This window comes from Macaca thibetana, chromosome 5, assembly GCF_024542745.1.
Source record: "Macaca thibetana thibetana isolate TM-01 chromosome 5, ASM2454274v1, whole genome shotgun sequence".
Taxonomy (NCBI): domain Eukaryota; kingdom Metazoa; phylum Chordata; class Mammalia; order Primates; family Cercopithecidae; genus Macaca; species Macaca thibetana.
Genome location: NC_065582.1, coordinates 147,068,116 through 147,089,864, shown reverse-complemented (window position 1 = coordinate 147,089,864; position 21,749 = coordinate 147,068,116). Strand labels below are relative to the sequence as shown.

Here is a 21,749-nt window from a genome sequence, read left to right as displayed (position 1 = left end):
ATTCTATAAAGCTAAGGGAAACAGCTCATTTGGTCCAGACAATAGTTGTTTATGGATTACTGGTTGGTATTTTTTTTCTTTTCTCTTTCTCTCTCTCAACTACTTTATTGAGATGTAGTTCGCATACAATAAAATTCACATTTTTTTTAAAGAAGTGATGGGGCTGGGTGAGACTTTATTTTTATTTTTAATAACACCTTCATTGAGATACAATTTACATACCATACAAGCCATCTATTTAAAGTGTACAATTCCACCCGGGTGCAGTGGCTCACGCCTGTAATCCCAACACTTTGGGAGGCCAAGGTGGGAGGATCACCTGAGGTCAGGGGTTTGAGACCAGCCTGGTCAAAGCGGGAAAACCCCGTCTCTACTAAAAATACAATAATTAGCTGGGTATGGTGGCACGCACCTGTAATCCCAGCTACTCGGGAGGCTGAGGCAGGAGAATCGCTTGAACCCAGGAGGCAAAGGTTGCAGTGAGCCAAGACACTGCACTATAGCCTGGGCAATAGAGGAAGACTCTGTATCAAAAAAAAAAAAAAAAAAAAAAGTGCACAATTCTGTGGTTTGCAGTATATTTACAGAGTTGTGCAACTGCCCCCATAATCAATTTTAAACATTTTTAATACCCCGAAAAGAAACCCTGTACCCATTAGCAGTCACATCACTTTCTATTCCTACCCATAGCCTAGGCAACCACTAACCTACTTTCTGTTTGTATGAATTTCCCTATTCTGGATATTTTATATAAATGGAATAATACAATACAATACGTGGCCCTTTGTGATGGCTTCTTTTACTTAGGATAATGTTTTCAAGGTTCATTCGTGTTATAGCATGTATTAGTACTTCATTTCTTTTAATTGTTGAATAATGTTCCATCATATGGATATACCATATATTCATCATTGCTAGACATTTGGGCTGTTTCCACTTTTTGGCTATTATAAATAATGTTGCTATGAACATTTGTGTACATACTGATTGGTATCTTTCCTTTTCTTTTTTTTTTTTCTTTCTTTCTTTCTTTCTTTTTTTTTTTTTGAGATAGGCGCGATCCTAGCTCATTGTGGTCTTGACCTCCCGGGCTCAAGTGATCCTCCCACCTCGCTCCCAAGTAACTGAGACTACAGGCACACACCACCACACCTGGCTAACTCTCTCTCTCTCTCTCTTTTTTTTTTTCTTGATAGAGACAGGGTCTTGCTGTATTCGGTGTCACTGGGACCACGCGGAACCTCTTCTGTATTTTTTTCAGCCCCACCTTCAGTTTGCTTTCTCTAGACTTTGAGAGGCAGTCACTGTTGCCTTCGGTAATACTTCCTCCTTTTCTTTCTTTTTCTCTTTTTTTCTTTCTTTCTCTTTTTCTTTTCTTTTTCTGGAGAGGGAGTCTCGGTCTGTCGCCCAGGCTGGACGGCTGTATATTGCCTAGCCTGGTCTAGAACTCCTGGCCTCAAGCAGTCCTCCTGCTCAGCCTCCCAAAGTGCTGGGATTATAGGCATGAACCACTGGGCTCAGCTGATTGGTATCTTAATACACAAAATTGGCCAGGTGTGCTAGTTCATGCCTATAATCCCAGCACGTTGGGAAGTCGAGGTGGGTGGATCACCTGAGGTCAGGAGTTCGAGACCAGCCTGGCCAACAAGGCAAAACCCCATCTCTACTAAAAATACAAAAATTAGCCGGGCGTGGTTGTGTGCACCTGTAATCCCAGCTACCCAGGAGGCTGAGGCAGGAGAATAGCTGGAACCCAGGAGGCAGAGGCTGCGGTGAGCCAAGACTGTGCCATTGTACTCCAGCCTGGGTGACAGAGCAAGACTCTGTCTCAAAAAAAAAGAAAAAAAAATATATATAAAATATATATGTATACACACACGTATGTACAAAATCCATTATTAAAATCACAACCTCTGAACTCCCAGGACACACAATTTCTTTGCCACTTATTTAAAAATTGGCATATGCTATCCTGTATTTGTCTTACAATGAAATGTTCTATCTCCTCCAATAAACTAGGTTTTTCTTTTTTCTTTTTTATTTTTGGGTGGGTGGGGGACAGGATCTCACTCTGTTACCCGGGCTGGAGTGCAGTGGTGCGATCATAGCTCACAGCAGCTTCAAACTCCTTGGGCTCAAGCCATTCTCCTGCCTCAGCCTCCTGAGTAGCAGGGACTATACGCACACATCATCATGTCTGGGATGGGGACTCACTTATGTTGCCCAGGCTGCTCTTGAACTCCTGGACTCAAGCAGTCCTTGTGCCTTGGACTCCCAAAGTGCTGAGATTACAGGCATGAGCCACTGGGCCCAGCCTCCTGCAAAGTCTCACTCTTGCCCAGGCTGCAGTGCAGTAGTGTGATCATGGCTCACTGCAGCTTTGAACTCCTGGGCTCAAGTGATTCTTCCACTTTAGCCTTCAGAGTAGCTAGGACTACAGATGTACACCACCACACCCAGCTAATCTTTAAGTTTTCTGTAGAGATAATGTCTCAGTATATTGCCCTGGCTGGTCTCAAACTCCTAGCCTCAAGTGATTCTCCCACCTTGGCCTCTCAAAATGCTGGGATTACAGGTGTGAGCCACTCTGCCCAGCTCCTAATAAGTTATTAATTTCATAAGCAGAGTATGTATTTTATTTCTCTGTGCACTCCTAGCATCTAACATAGTGACTTGAACTTCCATAAATGTTGATAATTACAGCTGCTTTTCTTCAATATAAAGCTTTGTCTGGGAAGAAAAGATTACAATAACTTTCTGTATTAAAAGCTTGGGATGGGGCCAGGCGCAGTGGCTCACGCCTGTAATCCCAGCACTTTGGGAGGCCGAGGTGGGTGGATCACCTGAGGTCAGGAGTTTGAGACCAGCCTGGCCAACATGGCGAAACCCCATCTCTACTAAAAATAGAAAAATTAGCCGGGCGTGGTGGCATGCACCTGTAGTCCTAGCTACTTGGGAGGCTGAGGCAGGAGAATCGCTTGAACCCAGGAGGCGGAGGTTGCAGTGAACCGAGATCCTGCCACTACACTCTAGCCTGGGTGACAGAGCGAGACTCCACCTCAAAAAAAAAAAAAATTAAAATGGCAGGGCGCCTGTAATCTCAGCACTTCGGGAGGCTGAGGCAGGAGAATCTCTTGAGCCCAGGAATTCAAGACCAGCCTGGGCAACATAATGAGACCTTGACTCTACAAGAAATTTTTAAAAATAGCCAGACATATTGGTGTGCACCTGTGGCCCCAGCAACATGGGAGGCTGAGGAAGGAAGATCACTTGAGCCCAGGAGGTTGAGGCTACAGTGAGCTATGATCATGCCACTGTGCTCCAGTCTGGGTTGACAGGGTAAGACCCTATCTCTAAAAAGGAAAAAAAAAAAAAAAAAAATTAACTCCAAATGGATTAGAGGCCCAGTGTGATGTCTTTTACCTGTAATTCCAGTGCTTTGGGAGGTCAAGGTGGGAGGATTGCTTGGGCCCAAGAGTTTGAGTCTGCAATGAGCTATGATTGTGCCACTGTACTCCCACCTGGGTGACAGAGTGAGACTTTGTTTCAAAATTTAAAAAAATTTTAAAAAGGATAAAATATAAATCAGAGGCATTTCTGGAACTGGGGTCAATTGGAAGTTAATGTGGCAGATTAGCATCCAAGATGGAGCTGCGTTAGTCTCCACTAAGTTTAATAAAATTAATAATTCCTACTGTTCCATTAAGACATTCCAAAGTGAAATTGGCAGTTTTTTAAACAGTGAATGTGTTACATTAATTGTTACTAGTACAGTAATTGTATAGTACTATTGCTTTACAGTATTGGTGCAAATGTCAAAGTGGGAAAAAGGCAGATAATGTCTTAGTATCATTATAATAGTTTAAGCATGGGCTGGGCGTGGTGGCTCACGCCTGTAATCCCTACACTTTAGGAGGCCGAGGTGGGTGGATCATGAAGTCAAGAGATCGAGACCATCCTGGCTAACACGGTGAAACCCTGTCTCTACTAAAAATACAAAAAATTAGCTGGGCATGGTGGCACCCGCCTGTAATCTCAGCTACTCAGGAGGCTGAGGCAGGAGAATCTCTTGAACCCTGGAGGCAGAGGTTGGGTAGATTGACTGCCTGAAAACATCTCAGGGATTCCCCAGGCGTCTGCAGACTATAGTTTGAGGTTAATTCTCTTCATCCCTGCTAAAATGTAAATTCCACACTTGCAGGGATTTTAATCCCTTGTTCATTGATGTGCCTCCAGGGCCTAGCACATAGTAGGCATTCAATAAATATGTATTTAATTATTTAGTTAATGAAGTTAATCAGAATTAGAGCATATTACTGAAGAGCTATGTTCTCCATGATTGGAAACACATTTTTTAAAATTTGTTTTTGGATGGATAAAATATACAGCAGGAGACATGGTGAAAATTCTCCCACTTTGCTTTCCCCAAAGTACGTAAGTTCCTTTCTGAGAGGTAATCACTGTTATCAGTTTCTTCAACATTTTTCCAGTGATATTTTATGGTTCACAAGCATCATATACACAAGCATATTCCTTTCTCTCCTCACAAATATGGTGGCATACTATATACATATGGGCTGTGTCATACCTTTTAATAAGTAAACTTTTTCTTTTGGAATAATTTTATTTACTTTTTTTTTTTTTTTGAGACGGAGTCTCACTCTGTCGCCCAGGCTGGACTGCAGTGTTGCTATCTCAGCTCACTGCAAGCTCCGCCTCCCGGGTTCACGCCATTCTCCTGCCTCAGCCTCCCAAGTAGCTGGGACTACAGGCGCCCGCCACCTCGCCCAGCTAGCTTTTTGTATTTTTTAGTAGAGACGGGGTTTCACCGTGTTAGCCAGGATGGTCTCGATCTCCTGATCTCGTGATCCAGCCATCTCGGCCTCCCAAAGTGCTGGGATTACAGGTTTGAGCCACCGCACCCGGCCTGGAATAATTTTATTTTATAATTTTATTTTATTTATCTTTTTTAGAGGCAGGGTCTCACTTTGACGCCAGGTTAGAATGCAGTGGTGCAATCATAGCTCACTGCAGCCTGAAACTCCTGGGCTCAAGCCTGCCTCCCACTTCAGCCTCATAAGCAGCTAAGACTACAGGCATGTGCCACCACCCTTGGCTAGATTTTCACATTTTTTGTAGAGATGGGGGTCTTTTTTTTTTTTTTTTTGAGACCGAGTCTCGCTCTATCGACCAGGCTGAAGTGCAGTGGCACGATATCGGTTCACTGCAAAACTCCACCTCCTGGGTTCAAGTGATTCTCCTGCCTCAGCCTCCTGAGTAGTTGAGATTACAGGCATGCACCACTACACCCGGCTAATATTTTGTATTTTTAGTAGAGACGGGGTTTCACCATGCTGGCCAGGCTGGTCTCAAACTCCTGACCTCGTGATCTGCCCACCTTGGCCTCCTAAAGTGCTAGGATTACAGGCATGAGCCACCGCACCTGGCTAGAGATGAGGTCTTTCTTTTTTTTTTTTTTTTTTTTTTTTGAGACGGAGTCTTGCTCTGTCACCCAGGCTGGAGTGCAGTGGCCGGATCTCAGCTCACTGCGAGCTCCGCCTCCCGGGTTCACGCCATTCTCCTGCCTCAGCCTCCCGAGTAGCTGGGACTACAGGCGCCCGCCACCTCGCCCGGCTAGTTTTTTGTATTTTTTAGTAGAGATGGGGTTTCACCGTGTTAGCCAGGATGGTCTCGATCTCCTGACCTTGTGATCCGCCCGTCTCGGCCTCCCAAAGTGCTGGGATTACAGGCTTGAGCCACCATGCCTGGCCGAGATGGGGTCTTTCTATGATGCCCAGGCTGGTCTAGAATTCCTGGCCTCAGGTGATCGTCCCACCTCTGCCACCCAAGTTGCTGAGATCACAAGCATGAGCCATCACGATTGGCCTTGGAATAATTTTAGATTACAAGAATGTTGAAAAGATAATACAGAGAGTCTTTTTTTTTTTTTTTTTTTTTGAAATGGAGTTTCACTCTTGTTGCCCAGGCTGGAGTGCAATGGCATGATCTCGGCTCACTGCAAACTTTGCCTCCTGGGTTCAAGCTATTCTTCTGCCTCAGCCTCCCGAGTAGCTGGGATTACAGGCATGCACCACCACCATGCCCGGCTAATTTTGTATTTTTAGTAGAGATGGGGTTCTCCATGTTAGTCAGGCTGGTCTCGAACTCCTGACTTCAGGTAATCTGCCTGCCTTGGCTGCCCAAACTGCTAGGATTACGGGTGTGAGCCATCGCACCTGGCCCCGTACAGAGATTCTTGTATACTCTTTACTCAACTTCCACTAATGTTAACATCATACATAACCATATGGCTATGTCAAAACTGAGAAATTAGCATTGTTACAATACCATTAACTAAATTACAGAATTTATTTATATTTCACTAGGTATGTCCTTTTGGTTCTAGGATCCAATTCAGGATACCACATTACCACATTGCATTTAGCATGGTGCTTTTTTTTTTTTTTTTGAGACAGAGTCTGGCTCTTGCCCAGGCTGGAGTGCAGTGGTGCAATCTGGGGTCATTGCAAACTTTGCCTCCTGGGTTTGAGCGATTCTCCTGCTTCAGCCTCCTGAGTAGCTGGGATTACAGGCGCCCACCACTATGCCCAGTTAATTTTTTTGTAGTTTTAGTAGAGGCAGGGTTTCACCATGTTGGCCAGGCTCGTCTCCAACTCCTGACTTCAAGTGATCCGTCCATCTCGGCCTCCGAAAGTGCTGGGATTACAGGTGTGAGCCACCGTGCCTGGCCTCGCATGGTGCTTCTTATTCACTTAAAATGTATCTTGGAGATTGTTTCACATCAGTTAATATGCCGTTGTCTCATTAGAAGGACTATAGAATGAACTCCTAAAAGTGAAATCGCAGAATCAGTGATTATGTGCATTTAAAGATTACCAAATCCTCTCCCTTGAAGAAATTACCAGATCCTTGCCAGATGCGGCGGCTCACACCTGTAATCCCAGCTCTCAGGGAGGCAGAGGCGTGAGGATAGCTTGAGCCCAGGAGTTTGAGACCTGCCTGGGCAATATAGCGAGACCCGGTTCTCCACAGAAAGGGGAAAAAAAAGACACAAAAAAGAAATTACCAGACCCTTTTTTTTGCGGGGGAGAATTTTTTTTTTTTTTTTTTTTTTGAGACAGAGTCTGGCTCTGCCGCCCAGGCTGGAGTGCAGTGGCCGGATCTCAGCTCACTGCAAGCTCCGCCTCCCGGGTTCACGCCATTCTCCTGCCTCAGCCTCCCGAGTAGTTGGGACTACAGGCGCCCGCCACCGCGCCTGGCTAGTTTTTTGTATTTTTTTTTTTAGCAGAGACGGGGTTTCACCGTGTTAGCCAGGATGGTCTCGATCTCCTGACCTCGTGATCCGCCCGTCTCGGCCTCCCAAAGTGCTGGGATTACAGGCTTGAGCCACCGCGCCCGGCCTTGGTTTTTCTCTTGAGACAGAGTCACCCTCTGTCACCCAGGCTGGAGTGCAGTGGCGTGATCTCCCCTCACTGCAACCTCCGCCTCCTGGGTTCAAGTGATTCTCCTGCTTCAAACTCCCAAGAAGCTGGGACTACAGGGGCACGCCACCACAACCAGCTAAGTTTTTGTATTTTAGTAGAGACGGGGGTCTCACCATGTTGCCCAGGCTGGTCTCGAATTCCTGAGCTCAAGCGATCCGCCCGCCTTGGCCTCCCAAAGTGCTGGGATTACAGGTATAAGTCACGGCTCCTGGCCCAGACCCTTCTAACTGGTCCCCCTTTGAGTATCCCAAGTTTCTTCACATTCCAAGATTAGGATTGGACAGTGATAATGTAAAGCGCTCAAAAAGTTTTTGCACTCTTCAAAATAATTTTTTTAAAGTCTACTGACACAAATACACAAATACATATAGCATTGCGTGATTTACATTATGCCAATAATTCCTTGTACCGTGACCTGTGTATATGGTTGAGTCCTCTTAGGACCACTAGGGGGCTCTGCTAGAAGGGTTTATATAATTTATGTCAGCCCACTTAGGGGAAATGTTTTGAGATGATGTTTTAGAATTCTGAACTCTTAAAACTTTAAAGAGATAATCTAATCCAGTTTTCTCATTTCGTAGATGAGGAAATAAAAGCCGGCAAGACAGCTGCCATGGGAGAGACTGGAATTTTAAAATCTCCTCTTGGTTCCTGGGGCAGGAGTTTAAGAAATTCTTTTGCCGTGTGCCTCCACTGATTCACCTCCATTGGCTATTTCCGTGTTTGACACCACAATTTTAATTATTTTTGGTAAGACCATGTATTTGTGATTTTTTTTTTTTTTTTTTTTTTTTTTTGAGACGGAGTCTTGCTCTGTCGCCCAGGCTGGAGTGCAGTGGCCGGATCTCAGCTCACTGCAAGCTCCGCCTCCCGGGTTCACGCCATTCTCCTGCCTCAGCCTCCCAAGTAGCTGGGACTACAGGCGCCCGCCACCTCGCCTGGCTAGTTTTTTGGATTTTTTAGTGGAGACGGGGTTTCACCGTGTTAGCCAGGATGGTCTCGATCTCCTGACCTCGTGATCCGCCCGTCTCGGCCTCCCAAAGTGCTGGGATTACAGGCTTGAGCCACCGCGCCCGGCCTTTGTGATATTTTTATAATAGATATTTTACTGATTGGCTAGGTGAAGGAAGTGCATGAAGTATAAACTTCTAAAATGACACCCTTATTACTTGTTCCAAAATGTTCTATTCAAAATGTTTCTCAGTACCAAACCATTATTACTATGCACCTTAGAAACCACTTTCTTTTCTAAAAATTATTATCTTTAGAGATAGGATTTCACCATGGGGCTCAGGCTGGTCTCCAACTCCTGGGCTCAAGTGATCTGCCCCGACTAGGTCTCCCAAAGTGCTGGGATTACAGGCATAAGCCACCGCGCCCGACCAGAAACCACTTTCAAACTTACTTTCTACTTAAAATATTTTATACTTTTTGTTTTGTATTGTTTGAGACATAAACTTGCTCTGTGGCCCAGGCTGTATGTAGTGCAGTAGCGCGATCTCGCTCACTGCAACCTGCGCCCCCCAGGTTCAAGCGATTTTCCTGCCTCAGCCTCCAGAATAGCTGGGATTACAGGCGCCTGCCACCACACCTGTCTGATTTTTGTATTTTTAGTAGAGACGGGGTTTCACTATGTTGGCCAGGCTGGTCTCGGACTCCTGACTGCAAGTGATCCGCCGCGCCAGCAAAAGCGTTTTACTCTTATCTGTACTCATTTACACATTCAATATTTATAGAGTGCCTATCACCAAGCACCTTTGTAGGCCTAGGTTTACAGAAATAAGGCTCCCCCTCCCCCATCCCAGTCCCCTGAAGGGCACTATAATTTCTATTTCTCCAGTTTTCAATTTAATATATATGAATTTTCACACGCTTCAGTTCAGTGGTTCTCATAGTGTGGTCCCCGAACCAGCACCAACAGCAGCAGCAACTGGGAGACTTGTTAGAAACGCAGTCTTAGGCCCGCTCCACACTCTAGGGATGGGCACAGGAGTGTGTGTGTGTGGGGGGGGTGTGTGTGTGTGGTGTGTGTGTGTGACAGAGAGTGTGTGTATGTCAAGCTCGGTATTAAATAGGTCAAAGATCAACATCTGACTTCTAAACCCACCCTCAGGCCTCTCCACCGAGTACCTGTCTCAAACCCAATCTGATCCAACAATAACCAGCCTTAATTCGATAATCTGTGCTACCTGAGATGATGGGAATAATCGTGGTACTATAAATGTTGCAGAACAAAAACGACTGCAGTGGATTTTCTGGGGCTACACCAACTGAAAATGGGCCGGACCGAGATCCGCGAGAGCGTTTTCCTGCGCTAGACACGGCGTTCAGCCTCCGGGTTCCGGGTCTAGCTGAGTCAGGGCGGCGTTCCAGCCGAGTGCGGCTTCGGGAACCCGTTCGGCTGCGCGCGAACCTTCGGTCAGAAGCCAGCGCTGGAAGCCCCGACCACAGCACCTGGGTTTAAACAGGAGCGGAGGCGCCGGGTAGGACCGGGCGGGCCAGCTACGGCCGGCCACCTTGGAAGCCGCGCCCTCGCGGCCCCAGACGCCGGCAGGGCGGAGCCACGCGGCCACAGCCCCAGCCGAGACGCGAGCTCGTGGCTCGGGCGTATGGGGGCTACAACGGGAGCGGCTGCGCCGCCCGGCCGGGTCAGCGTCGTGCGCATGCGCCGACCCGGCGCCATTTTGGTGGCCGGGCGCGGAGGTGATTCCACACTGAGGCGAGCGCGGCGGCCGGGGTGGTAGTGGCAGTGTTCGTGTGCTCGGGTCTGAATCGCCGGGGGAGGAGGCGGTGGAGGAAGAGGTGGCGGCGGTGGCGGTGGTCGTAGCGGTGGCGGAGGAGGCGGGTACGAATCAGCTGCGGGCGGAGACATGGCCAACATCGCGGTGCAGCGAATCAAGCGGGAGTTCAAGGAGGTGCTGAAGAGCGAGGAGGTCAGAAATGAACTCCCGGATATCCCCCATCTCTGCCTGGAGCGGGAGGGTCCTCCCAGCTGCGACCCCGATATCCTCGGTAGTCCCTGGGTGGCCCTCCTTGCGGCCGCCCTTTTGCCTGTGAGGAAGCAGCAGTGTTCCCCTCCTCCTTCCGCCGCCTTCCCCTCCCCTCCCAGAGCGCTAGGATGAACGGTCTCGCGGGCGGGTGGTCTGGGGTGGAACACGGTTTGGGGAGCTGATGGACAGGGGGGAGCTCCTCGGAGGGATGGAAGCTCACGAGAGAACCCGAGGCGGTGGCCACAGCTGGAAATGTGGCTGTGGGGTGGGGAGGGAGCAGGCCGAGCCTGAGAAAACCCGGGAAGTGGGTTGGGGGAAGGGGAAAGGTGGTAACTGGATACGAAGAGCAGTGCTGCTCAAAGGCCCACACTTTTGAGGGTATTTGGGGTTATTGCCTGTCAGGCCTTCACTGTTCTTTTCGTAGGGGAGGAGCGGTGAGTCCAAAGGTATTGATTAGAAAGGAAGGACATTCAGAGTTAGTCCTTCTTAGTTGGGTGTTAGGAGTCAAAGGGAGACATAATAGAATACTGTCTTATTTGGTGGCGGGGGTAAGGGAATTTTCACCTGAGTTAGCAAGTTATTCCAAACGAGATAATTATGTCTTCCACTTAACCCCCAAATTCGTAGGCCTCATTTTTATTGACATCACAATCTTTTTTGAGTGGGCAAAGGCGAGGTGTTTGGTGTATTAAAGACATGTAAATATTTTTAGTTAGGAAAAAAATAATGGGTTGTATGAGTAGTTTATTTCAAAATATTGTTTACAAGTTACCGATCAGAGCGACTGTCCTAAGACAGTGCCTCTGTGACTCGTGTTGTGCCACGAAACTTCATTATGATGTCCCTCATAGGTAACTTGATTCTTACTTTTGAAAAGTAGACCTATTAAAAATGTGAGATTTCACCAGATTAATACATTATTTCATCTCCTTATTAAGTGAGTAGATTTATCACGACTTAACAGATTTTCAAAAAAATTGCCTGCCATTGCTCTTAAGTTCTGCAGAATTTATATACATTAGTACTACGTTTATTTATGTAAGATATTCACAATGCTCTAGTAATTTGACTCAAAATTATGCAAGTATTAGTACAGTGTGTCGTACCAAGATGAACAAGAATGCCAGATTGTCTTCCCCACATGAATTAAACAAAAAGTAATACAGAAAATGATTATTTTCAAGATTCACATACCATTATTGAATATATCATTGCTATTTTTGTTTTTCTTTTACGGTTAGTACTTTGATAGTGTCAATAATGATTTGTGAAATTCAGCATTCTAAATATGTGATGAGTATACATGGAGAAAAATTATTTAAAATTCAAAAATGACAACAGACTTATTGAAAGTAGTAGTATGTAAGTCATGATCGGTTTTACAGAGCATGTGTATGAACTCTGACCTCTGTGTTCATATGCCAAAACTCTGAATGGAAGGATGACTTTGTATTTTGTGGTACAGCGCAGAAATAGAGTCAATAAGTGTCTGTACTGATACAGTGAAACAGCAATTTTAACTTATTTAATATGAAAATGTATTCCAGGTTAGCTGACATACATACTCCTAATGAAAGATATCAGCTAATATTGTTGCCAACAACCTAAAACATTTCTTGTTTAATAAGGTTGTACAAGCCTGAAACTTAATAGACTTTTAGTGCTTTATTTTCTGTTACAAGTGGTAAGTTACTGCTTTGGTAATTAATATGGTCTCTTTGCTTTTTATGAGCTCACTTTTCACTGTGAGATTCGTAGTACTTAAGTTGAAGATTACCAGAAATACTTGTATTGCTCTCTAGTAATGCATATTGTTAAAACAAACAAACAAACAAACAAAAAAAACTGCTCTTTATACATAAGGGATGATGAAGCCTTACTTCAGATAAGCATCAAAAGTGTTTCAGAAGAAGAAAACAGGAAATGCAGACAGGTTTTTTGTTTGTTTTGTTTTGTTTAGAACAGTACCTGTATAAATATGGAAGGAAACTTCTTTTAGGAAAATCAGTTGCAAAGAACATTTAGGAAAGAGTCACATCATTTAATCTTGCAATAAATATAACCAATAAATAGCTTATTTTCGCCAGTGTTTTTTGATATTTTAGTAGCCCCAGTTCTCTAAGTGGATTATTTTCAACTCATTGAAGACTTGTAGTATAGTCCATGTGTTTCCTTTTTAAGGGTGTAAATCCAGTCTTTTGAATGGCTGATCAAATAAATATTTCATCATGTCACTTTTTTGGTAAATCTGCACTTTACCAAAATTTATTTCATGTGCTTGTATGCTTGCGTTTACTAAGAACACTGGTTGATTTAAGGACTTTTTGGGGTGGCCTTATAAGTGCCTTTGTAAAGATAGCTGACGCTTACTGGATTCTGGTTATGAGAGATTATAAGTAACCATTCTTAGAGTGTGTTAATTAAAATACAGCCAACAAGATAAATGTGAAAAGCAAGATGCAGAATAGTGTGGAAGAAGCCACCATTTGTGTTAAAAAGAGGGGAATATGTGTATTTGTCTTTATAGGCAAAAGGTTTCACAAGAAATTGGTAAAACTGATTGCTTTCTGTGTAGAAAAATTGGGTCTCTGGGGCATGGGGTATAGATATTTTTTGAATTTTGTGTCATACGAATGTGATTTACTCAAAGGCACCAGTTGGCCTCTTTCCCTTCAGACAGTGTTTGGAAATTTGTCAGATGTTTCTTTTTATTTATTAATATTTATTTTCTTTGTTTTAGATGTTTGTTTTTAAATACGAGTGTGAATTTTAAGCAGTTTTAAATAATATTCCAAAGTTGTTAGGCATGGAATATTGATGTAAAGTACGTTTTATAATTTATGAGTAGGATTACATTTTATAATTTATGAGTAGGATTACATTAGTAAATTGTTTATTGTGAGGATATAAACCCATAATCAATGTTTTATTCATAGGTTGTATTATTTACTATTAGTTATTGCTGCTGTTAATAACTAGTTGTCATTTGTAGAATGGCTAGTTGTTCTTAGTGTTGTTTGTTTATACGTTATTGCTAATTCTTACGAATAGTTCTTTAGATTTTCTATTTCCTAGATGAGAAAAATAGAGATTTAGAGAAGTTAAATTATTTGTTTGCAAACACAGAGCCTGGGATTTGGATCTAGGTCAGCTTGTGTTCATATTGTACCACGCTGTCATGACTTGCCAAGGATAGGCATGCTTTTAATTAACTTAAAAAATCGAGCCTGGTTTGTATTACTGGTTAAAGGATTTAAACACAGTTTAATTTGCTAGTTTAAACTCATTGAAATAAGTGTTACCTATAATTAGCTTTAAGATTTACTTGAATTTCTTTCTTTTTTTTTTTTTTTTTTTTTCTTTTGAGAAGGAATCTAGCTATCTCGCCCAGGCTGGAGTGCAGTGGTGCCATCTCAGCTTACTACAACCTCTGCCTCCCAGGTTCTAGAGATTCTCCTGCCTTAGCCTCCCGAGTAGCTGGGTTTACAGGTGCCGCCAGCATGCCCAGCTAATTTTTGTATTTTTAGTAGAGACGACATTTCACCATGTTAGCCGGGCTGGTCTCGAACTCCCAACTTCAAGTGATCCGCCTGTCTTAGCCTCCCAAAGTGCTAGGATTACAGGCGTGAGCCACCACGCCCAGCCAGATTTACTTGAATTTCAACATACAGAATATTTTAAAATCTGAAACTTGATGAAATAAAACACCCTTAAATCAGTTCACTTACTCTTGTTGCTCTTATGCTGTATGGCACCTTTGGTTTTTCATGTTGTAATTACACTTTGGTAACATTTTCTTTTTTTTTTTTCTTTTTCTTTCCTTTTTTTTTTTTTTTTTTTTGGAGACAGTTTTGCTTTTGTTGCCTAGGCTGTAGTGCAATGGTGCGATCTCAGCTCACTGCAACCTCCGCCTCCCGGGTTCAAGCAATTCTCCTACCTTAGCCTCCTGAGTAGCTGGAATTACAGGCATGTGCCCCCATGCCTGGCTAATTTTGTATTTTTAGTAGAAGCGAGGTTTCTCCATGTTGGTCAGGCTGGTCTTGAACTCCTGACCTCAGGTGATCTGCCTGCCTTGACCTCCCAGAGTGCTGGGATTACAGGAGTGAGCCACTGCGCCTGGCCAACATTTTCTAGTCTCATAGGGTGTGTTTAAATCTGTGGCACAAACAAATTGGTTTCATGAAAATTACTATAGTACATTGTTTTCCTTCATCATTTAAATAGATTTTTATATCTATTTTCCTTTAAAATTTTAATGTATTTGATCTAGCTTGATCTAGATTATTCTATAATAAAAGTAGTTGTAAATCTCTAAAAGTAAGCCTTTTGATTTCTGTAGATCATGGGTTTTTTAACCTTGTCACTATTGATATTTTGGGCAGATAGTTATTTGTTGAGTGGCTCTCCTGTGCATTGTGGGATGTTTAGCAACATCCCTGACCTCTACCAGTATATGCAGGTAGCACCGCAAACGCCCAGCCCATGTCCCCACTATCTCTTCTTGCTGGATGCATCAACTAAAAATGTCCCCAGACTGCCATATGTTGAGAACTATGTAGACAAAACTTTTTTTTGATACAGTCTTGCTCAGTCACCCAAGCTGGAGCGCAGTGGCAGGATCTCAACTCACTGCAACCTCCACCTCCTGGGTGCAAGCCATTCTCCTGCCTCAGTCTCCCGAGTAGCTTGGATTACAGGCGCCCACCACCATGCCCTGTTAATTTTTTTATTTTTAGTAGAGACAGGGTTTCACCATGTTGGCCAGGCTGCTCTGACAAAACTCTTTAATAGAGTATTTATGGGCCAGGTGGGGTGGCTTATGCCTGTAATCCAACATTTTAGGAGGCTGAGGCTCGATTGAGGCCAGGAGTTCAAGACCAGCCTGGGCAACATAGTGAGACTTTTGTTACTACTAACATTTTTTAAAAATCAGCCAGGCCTGGTGGTATGTGCCCATAGTGGCAGCTACTTGGGAGGCTGAGGCTGGAGGATGCTTGAGCCCATGAGGTCAAAGCTGCAGTGAATTGTGATCATGTGACCGCACTCTAACCTGGGCAGCAGCGAGACCCTGTCTCAAAAATGAAAAAAGAAAATAATTCCTGGCTATTTGTTAATTATATAAGAACAACACAGCCAGGTGCAGTGGCTCACGCCTATAATCCCAGCACTTTGGGAGGCCGAGGCAGGTGGATCACGAGGTCAGGAGAGCGAGACCATCCTGGCCGACATGATGAAACCCCGTCTCTACTGAAAATACAAAAATTAGCTGGGCATGGTGGCATGGGCCTGTAGTCCCAGCTACTCAGGAGGCTGAGGAAGGAGAATTGCTTGAACCGGGGAGGTGGAGGTTGCAGTGAGCTGAGATGGCACCACTGCACTCCAACCTGGCAACAGAGCAAGGCTCAGTCTCCAAAAAAAAGAGAATACTTTGAGACTTAACTAACTGTATCAGATGTGTAAGATAGTTTATCTAAAGAATAAATGGACCCGGACAGTAAAGACACAAAAAATATATACTGGCTTTGAATGTTTTATTTTTAAAACTTTTAAGTTTGTTCCCCCTTTTTGATGTTTTTCTGTTAAAATTTCTCCCTTTTGATTTTAATAAAAAGATAAAATTCTCTACCAAAAATAAATGTAACGAGAATTTGAACAGTTGTTTAAGACTAGAGGCAGGCTTGGTGGCTCACATCTGTAATGGCAGCACTTTGGGAGACTGAGGCAGGAGAATCGTTTGAGTCTGGGAGGTCAAGGCTGCAGTGAGCGGTGATTGTGCCACTGTACTCCAGCCTGGGTGACGGAGCAACACACTGTCTCCAAATAAAGAGTAGAAAAGTGGTTTTTAAAGTTTTTATTTTCATTTTATTTTTCAAAAGTGTTTTTGAAAGTTACGCAAGTTACAGTTTTATGTAATATTTAAATAGTATTTTTTATGGGTTCTGAAATGGGTTGAGCAGGGAAAGTCTATAGATTGAATTTTTAAAAAAATCAAAGTCTGTGCAGGTAATATGTTTGGGGTGAATTCCTTGTTTACACTGTTACAAAGACTTTGAGCTCTGTCCATTGGGCGTAGGTTTAGACACATCTGGGCTCCCCTAGCTTCTTCCCTTTTTATTTGTGTGTTTTGTTTGTTTGTTTGTTTTATTTGTTTTGAGACAGAGTCTCACTGTCACCAAAGCTAGAATGCAGTGGCGTGATCACAGCTCACTGCAGCCTCTAACTCCCCAGGCTTAGGTGATCCTCCTACCTCAGCCTTCCAAGTAGCAGGGACTAAAGGCATCTGCCACCATGCCCAGCTAATTTTTGTAATTTTTTGTGGAGTCAAGGTTTCACCATGTTGCCCAGGCCGGTCTCGAACTCCTGGGCTCAAGTGATCCTCCCGCCTTGGCCACCTAAAATGCCGGAATTGCAGACGTGAGCCACTATGCTTGGCCTGTCATCCCTTCTTAAAAACTATACACTTTTTTTTTTTTTTTGAGACGGAGTCTCCGTCTGTCGCCCATGCTGGAGTACAGTGGCGCAATCTTGGCTCGCTGCAACCTCTGCCTCCCGGGTTCAAGCAGTTCTCCTGTCTCAGCCTCCTGAGTAGCTGGGATTACAGGCGTGTGCCACCATGCCTGAGGGTTTTTTTTTTTTTTTTGGTATTTTTTGTATTTTTAGTAGAGACGGGTTTCACTATATTAGCCAGGCTGGTCTCGAACTCCTGACCTTGTGATTTTGCCGCCTTGGCCTCCCAAAGTGTTGGGATTACAGGCGTGAGCCACTGCACCTGGGTTTTTTTTTTTTTTTTTTTTTTTTGAGACAGAGTCTTGCTCTGTCGTCCAGGCTGGAGTATGGTGGCACAATCTCAGCTCACCATGGTCTCTGCCTCCCGGGTTCAAGTGACCCTCGTGCCTCAGCCTCCTGAGTAGCTGGTATTACAGGTGCACCCTACCACGCCCAGTTAATGTTTTGTATTGTTAGTAGAGACAGGGTTTTACCATGTTGGCCAGGCTGGTCTTGAACCCCTGACCTCAAGTGATCCAACTGCCTCGGCCTCCCAAAGTGCTGGGATTACAGGCATGAGCCACCACTGCCCAGCCAAGACTATATACTCTTATTTCCCAGTGAATACATTATTGACAGTTTTTGAAAATACTGACTATAGCCCCAAAAGGCTTAACTGGTTGGAGATACAGGGCAGACAAAGGATAGATAAAAATGGTAGGGGCAAAGAGTAAACGCTATGGGATTCTAAGGGTATCTGTATGAGTGAGATTCCTTTTTGTTGTTGTTTTGTTTTGTTTTTGAGAAGGAGTCTCGGCTCTGTCACCCAGCCTGGAGTGCAGTGGCTTGATCTTGCTCACTGCAACCTTCGCCTCCCAGGTTCAACCAATGCCTCAGCCTCCGGAATGGCTGGAATCCCGGGATTACAGGCATGCGCCACCCTGCCCAGCTAATTTTTTTTTTTTTTTTTTTTTTTTTGAGACAGAGTCTCGCTCTGTTGCTCAGGCTGGAGTGCAGTGGTGCGCAATCTCAGCTCACTGCAGGCTCCACCTTCCGGGTTCACGCCATTCTCCTGCCTCAGCCTCCCGAGTAGCTGGGACTACAGGCACCCGCCACCAGGCCCGGCTAATTTGTTGTATTTTTTTTAGTAGAGATGGGGTTTCACCATGTTGGCCAGGATGGTCTCGATCTCCTGACCTCGTGATCAGCCTGCTTTGGCCTCCCAAAGTGCTGAGATTACAGGTGTGAGCCACCGCACCCGGCCACTACACCCTGCTAATTTTTGTAGTTTTAATAGAGGCAGGGTTTCACTATATTGGCCAGGCTGGTCTCAAACTCCTGACCTCAGATGATCTGCCTGCCTCGGCCTCCCAAAGTGCTGGGCTTACATGGTGAGCCACCATGCCTGGCATGCCTGGACTTTTTTTTTTTTTTCAGATGGAATCTCGCTCTGTCACCCTGGCTGGAGTCCAGTTGCATGATCCAAGCTCTCTGCAGCCTCTGCCTCCCAGGTCAAGTGGTTCTCCTGCCTCAGCCTCCCAAGTAGCTGGGACTACAGGCGCACCCCACCATGCCCAACTAATTTTTTATATTGTTAGTAGAGACAGGGTTTTATGATGTCGGCCAGGCTGGTCTCAAACTCCTGACCTCAAGTGATCCACCTGCCTCGCTCTTCCAAAGTGATGAGATTACAAGTGTGAGCCACCATGCCCAGCCAAGACTATGTACTCTTATTTCCCAGTGAATACATTATTGATAGTTACTGAACATATTGACCACAGCCCCAAAAGGCTTACTGGTTGGAGATACAGGACAGACAAAGGATAGATAAAAATGGGAGGGGCAAAGAGTAAATGCTATGGGATTCTGAGGGTATTTGAATGAGGGAGGTTCTTTTTTGTTTTTGTTTTGTTTTGAGTCAGAGTCTCTGTCGCCCAGCCTGGAGTACAGTGGCTTGATCTTGGCTCACTGCAACCTCCACCTCCTGGCTTCAAGTGATTCTCAGGCCTCAGCCTCCGGAATGGCTGGAATCACAGGCATGCGCCACCACACCTGGCTAATTTTTTGTATTTTTAGTAGAGACTGGATTTCACCATGTGGCCAGGCTGGTCTCACACTCCTGACCTCAAGTGATCTGGCTGTCTTGGCCTCCCAAAGTGCTGGGCTTACACGCATGAGCCACCCGACCTGGAGTTTTTTTGTTTTGTTTTGTTTGAGATGGAAACTCACTCTCACCCAGGCTGGAGTGCGGTGGCGTGATTTTGGCTCACTGCAGCTTCTGCTTCCCAGGTCAGGTAGTTCTACTGCTTGATCCAGTAGCTGGGATTATAGGCACGTGCCACCACACCCAGCTAATTTTCCTATTTTTAGTAGAGATGGGGTTTCTAGCCAGGCTGGTCTCGAACTCCTGACCTCAGGTGATCCGCCTGCCTTGGCTTCTCAAAGTGCTAGGATTACAGGCGTGAGCCATCGTGCCCGGGCTGTATGACTGTATGAGGGGGGTTCTTGAGCTAGGTGCTTTTTGTTGTTGTTGTTGTTGTTGAGACGGGGTCTCCCTCATTCGCCCAGGTGCACAGTCATAGCTCACTGCAGCCTTGACCTCCTGGGTTCTAGCAAGCCTTCCACCTCAGCCTCCCAAGTAGCTGGGTCTACAGGTACGTGCCGCCACACCCAGCTAGTTTTTACTTTTTGTAGAGATGGGGTCTCACTATGTTGCCCAGGCTGGTCTTGAACTCCTGGCTTCACACAGTCCTTCTGCCTCAGCTTCCCAACGTTCTGGGATTATAGGCATGAGCCACCTCACCCAGCCTTCTTGAGCTGAGGAAAGTTAAGACTGACCTCAAATTTCAGGAGACAGTCCCAAAGGAATTGTGGTAATATTGCGATTCTTTTTTTTTTTCCCCCCCGAGACAGAGTTTTGCTCTTGTTGCCCAGGGTGGAGTGCAATGGCGCAATCTCGGCTCATTGCAACCTCTGCCTCCTGGGTTCAAGCGATTCTCCTGCCTCAGCCTCCTGAGTAGCTGGGATTACAGGCATGTACCACCAAGCTCAGCTAATTTTGTATTTTTAGTAGAGACCGAGTTTCTCCATGGTGGTCGATCAGGCTGTTCTTGAACTCCCGAACTCAGATGATCTGCCAGCGTTGGCCTCCCAAAGTGTTGGGATTGCAGGTGTGAGCCACCACGCCTGGCTGAAATTCTTAAGTAAATAAACTTTTCTCTAGGCACATGAATTGGAACTATGGAACAAAGAGATTATTGATGCACTTATTCAAGAAACACATTTACATATGTAGAACAGAAAGGTTGCACAGCTCTTATATACTCAAACATAGTTGTAGAGTTAGATCATGTTCTTAACTTTCTTCATAGTTACCTTTTGGGGAGGAAAACCACCCTTTTTCATATTAAAGTAAAACGTGTACATAATAAAGTGTGACTGGCATCCAAATCAAGAAACAGACCCTTCCCAGTACCATAGGAATCCTCCTTCCTTTCTAGTTACTTTCCTGACTTCTAATAACAGATTAGTTTTGAGTATGTTTGAGTAAAAGAACAGATGTGAGTATGTTACGTATTTTAAGTTGGAAAGTTTTCAAAAGATGCTGTTCAAAATCTGTTAAGAAAAATATAGTGTCTTAGAAAATGTACTAAAATGTATTGAATTTCAGTGCTGAAATAGATCTAGGCCAAACTCCTCATCTATAAAATCAGGAAACTGAGGCCCAAGGAGGTTGATTGTTCCTCAGAGAAACAGCTGGTTAATGGTTGAACCCAGGCTTTTTGCATACCAGTTTAGTCATAATAAGTAGTTGGTTTGTGGGAATATCCTTTTCATAAACGATAGTGTAAAAGCTGACTGCTAATACAACTTTACAGAAGGAGATAACAATGCAGTATTATTTAAATGTGTCTTTTCTTTTCCCTCTCTTAGTATGAGAACTTAAACTTGCCAAGGAGGTAGAGATTTTTAACTCCTGAAGCATAATTTAGTGAAGTTAGCTTAGTAATTAAGAGCATGGGCTTTATAATTAGATTTGCTTTGAGTCCTGGCTTTTCTTCTTAAAACCTGAAGTACTGGCTCTGTATCTCGATTATCTTTATCTGTAAAAATGTGGGAAGATTAAGAGTGTCTTTACCGTGCTTAGAACAACCTTGGGACATAATTAAACAGATAGCTGTTAGATGTCAGAAGTAGCTATGTTTTCATATTCTGTTGTGCTTATTGTTCTTGAATTATAAAGGTATTGTTCAATGGTTTAGTGATTACTGGATGTAAATATGCCTCAAGAAAAGCTCAATATGAGGGCTATGGTACTTCTAATAGTGTTTCTTTGTCACCTGTGTGCAAATAATCCATGGGGCTGGTAGCCAAGTAGTCCACCCTTATCTGCAGTTTCATTCTCTGCAGTTTCAGTTACCCACTGTCAACCATCGTCCAAAAATAAGTGAGTATAGTACAATAAGGTATTTGAGAGAGCACATTCACATAATTTTTATTACAGTATATTGTTATAATTACTCTATTCTATTATTATTAATCTCTTACTGTGTTTAATTTATAAATTAAACCTTATCATAGGTATGTACATATAGGAAAAAACGTATAGGGTCAGTACTATCCGTGGTTTCAAGCATCCAATAGGGATCTTGGAGTGTGTCCCCTGTGGATAAGAGGGGATATATTAATACAGAGGAATATATGTGGGCTCTGTTCTCCAGATGTGATTTATTTAATCTTTCTTTAGGAGACGGTTATAAATTGGAGA

General features: G+C 44.3%; 2 protein-coding genes across 2 annotated transcripts in view; one reads left to right on the top strand and one right to left on the bottom strand.

Annotated features, from left to right (window-relative positions):
• The window catches only part of SMIM14 (small integral membrane protein 14), a 720,432-nt gene that overhangs the window by 142,043 nt on the left and 556,640 nt on the right, over positions 1–21,749 (bottom strand). The gene's annotated exons all lie outside the window — the stretch shown is intronic.
• Positions 10,089–21,749, top strand: part of UBE2K (ubiquitin conjugating enzyme E2 K) — an 86,320-nt gene continuing 74,659 nt past the window's right edge. The window contains exon 1 of the mRNA XM_050790382.1: positions 10,089–10,438. Coding sequence (XP_050646339.1) covers positions 10,376–10,438 — 63 coding nt within the window. The 5' untranslated portion in view covers positions 10,089–10,375. The remainder of the gene's footprint in view (positions 10,439–21,749) is intronic.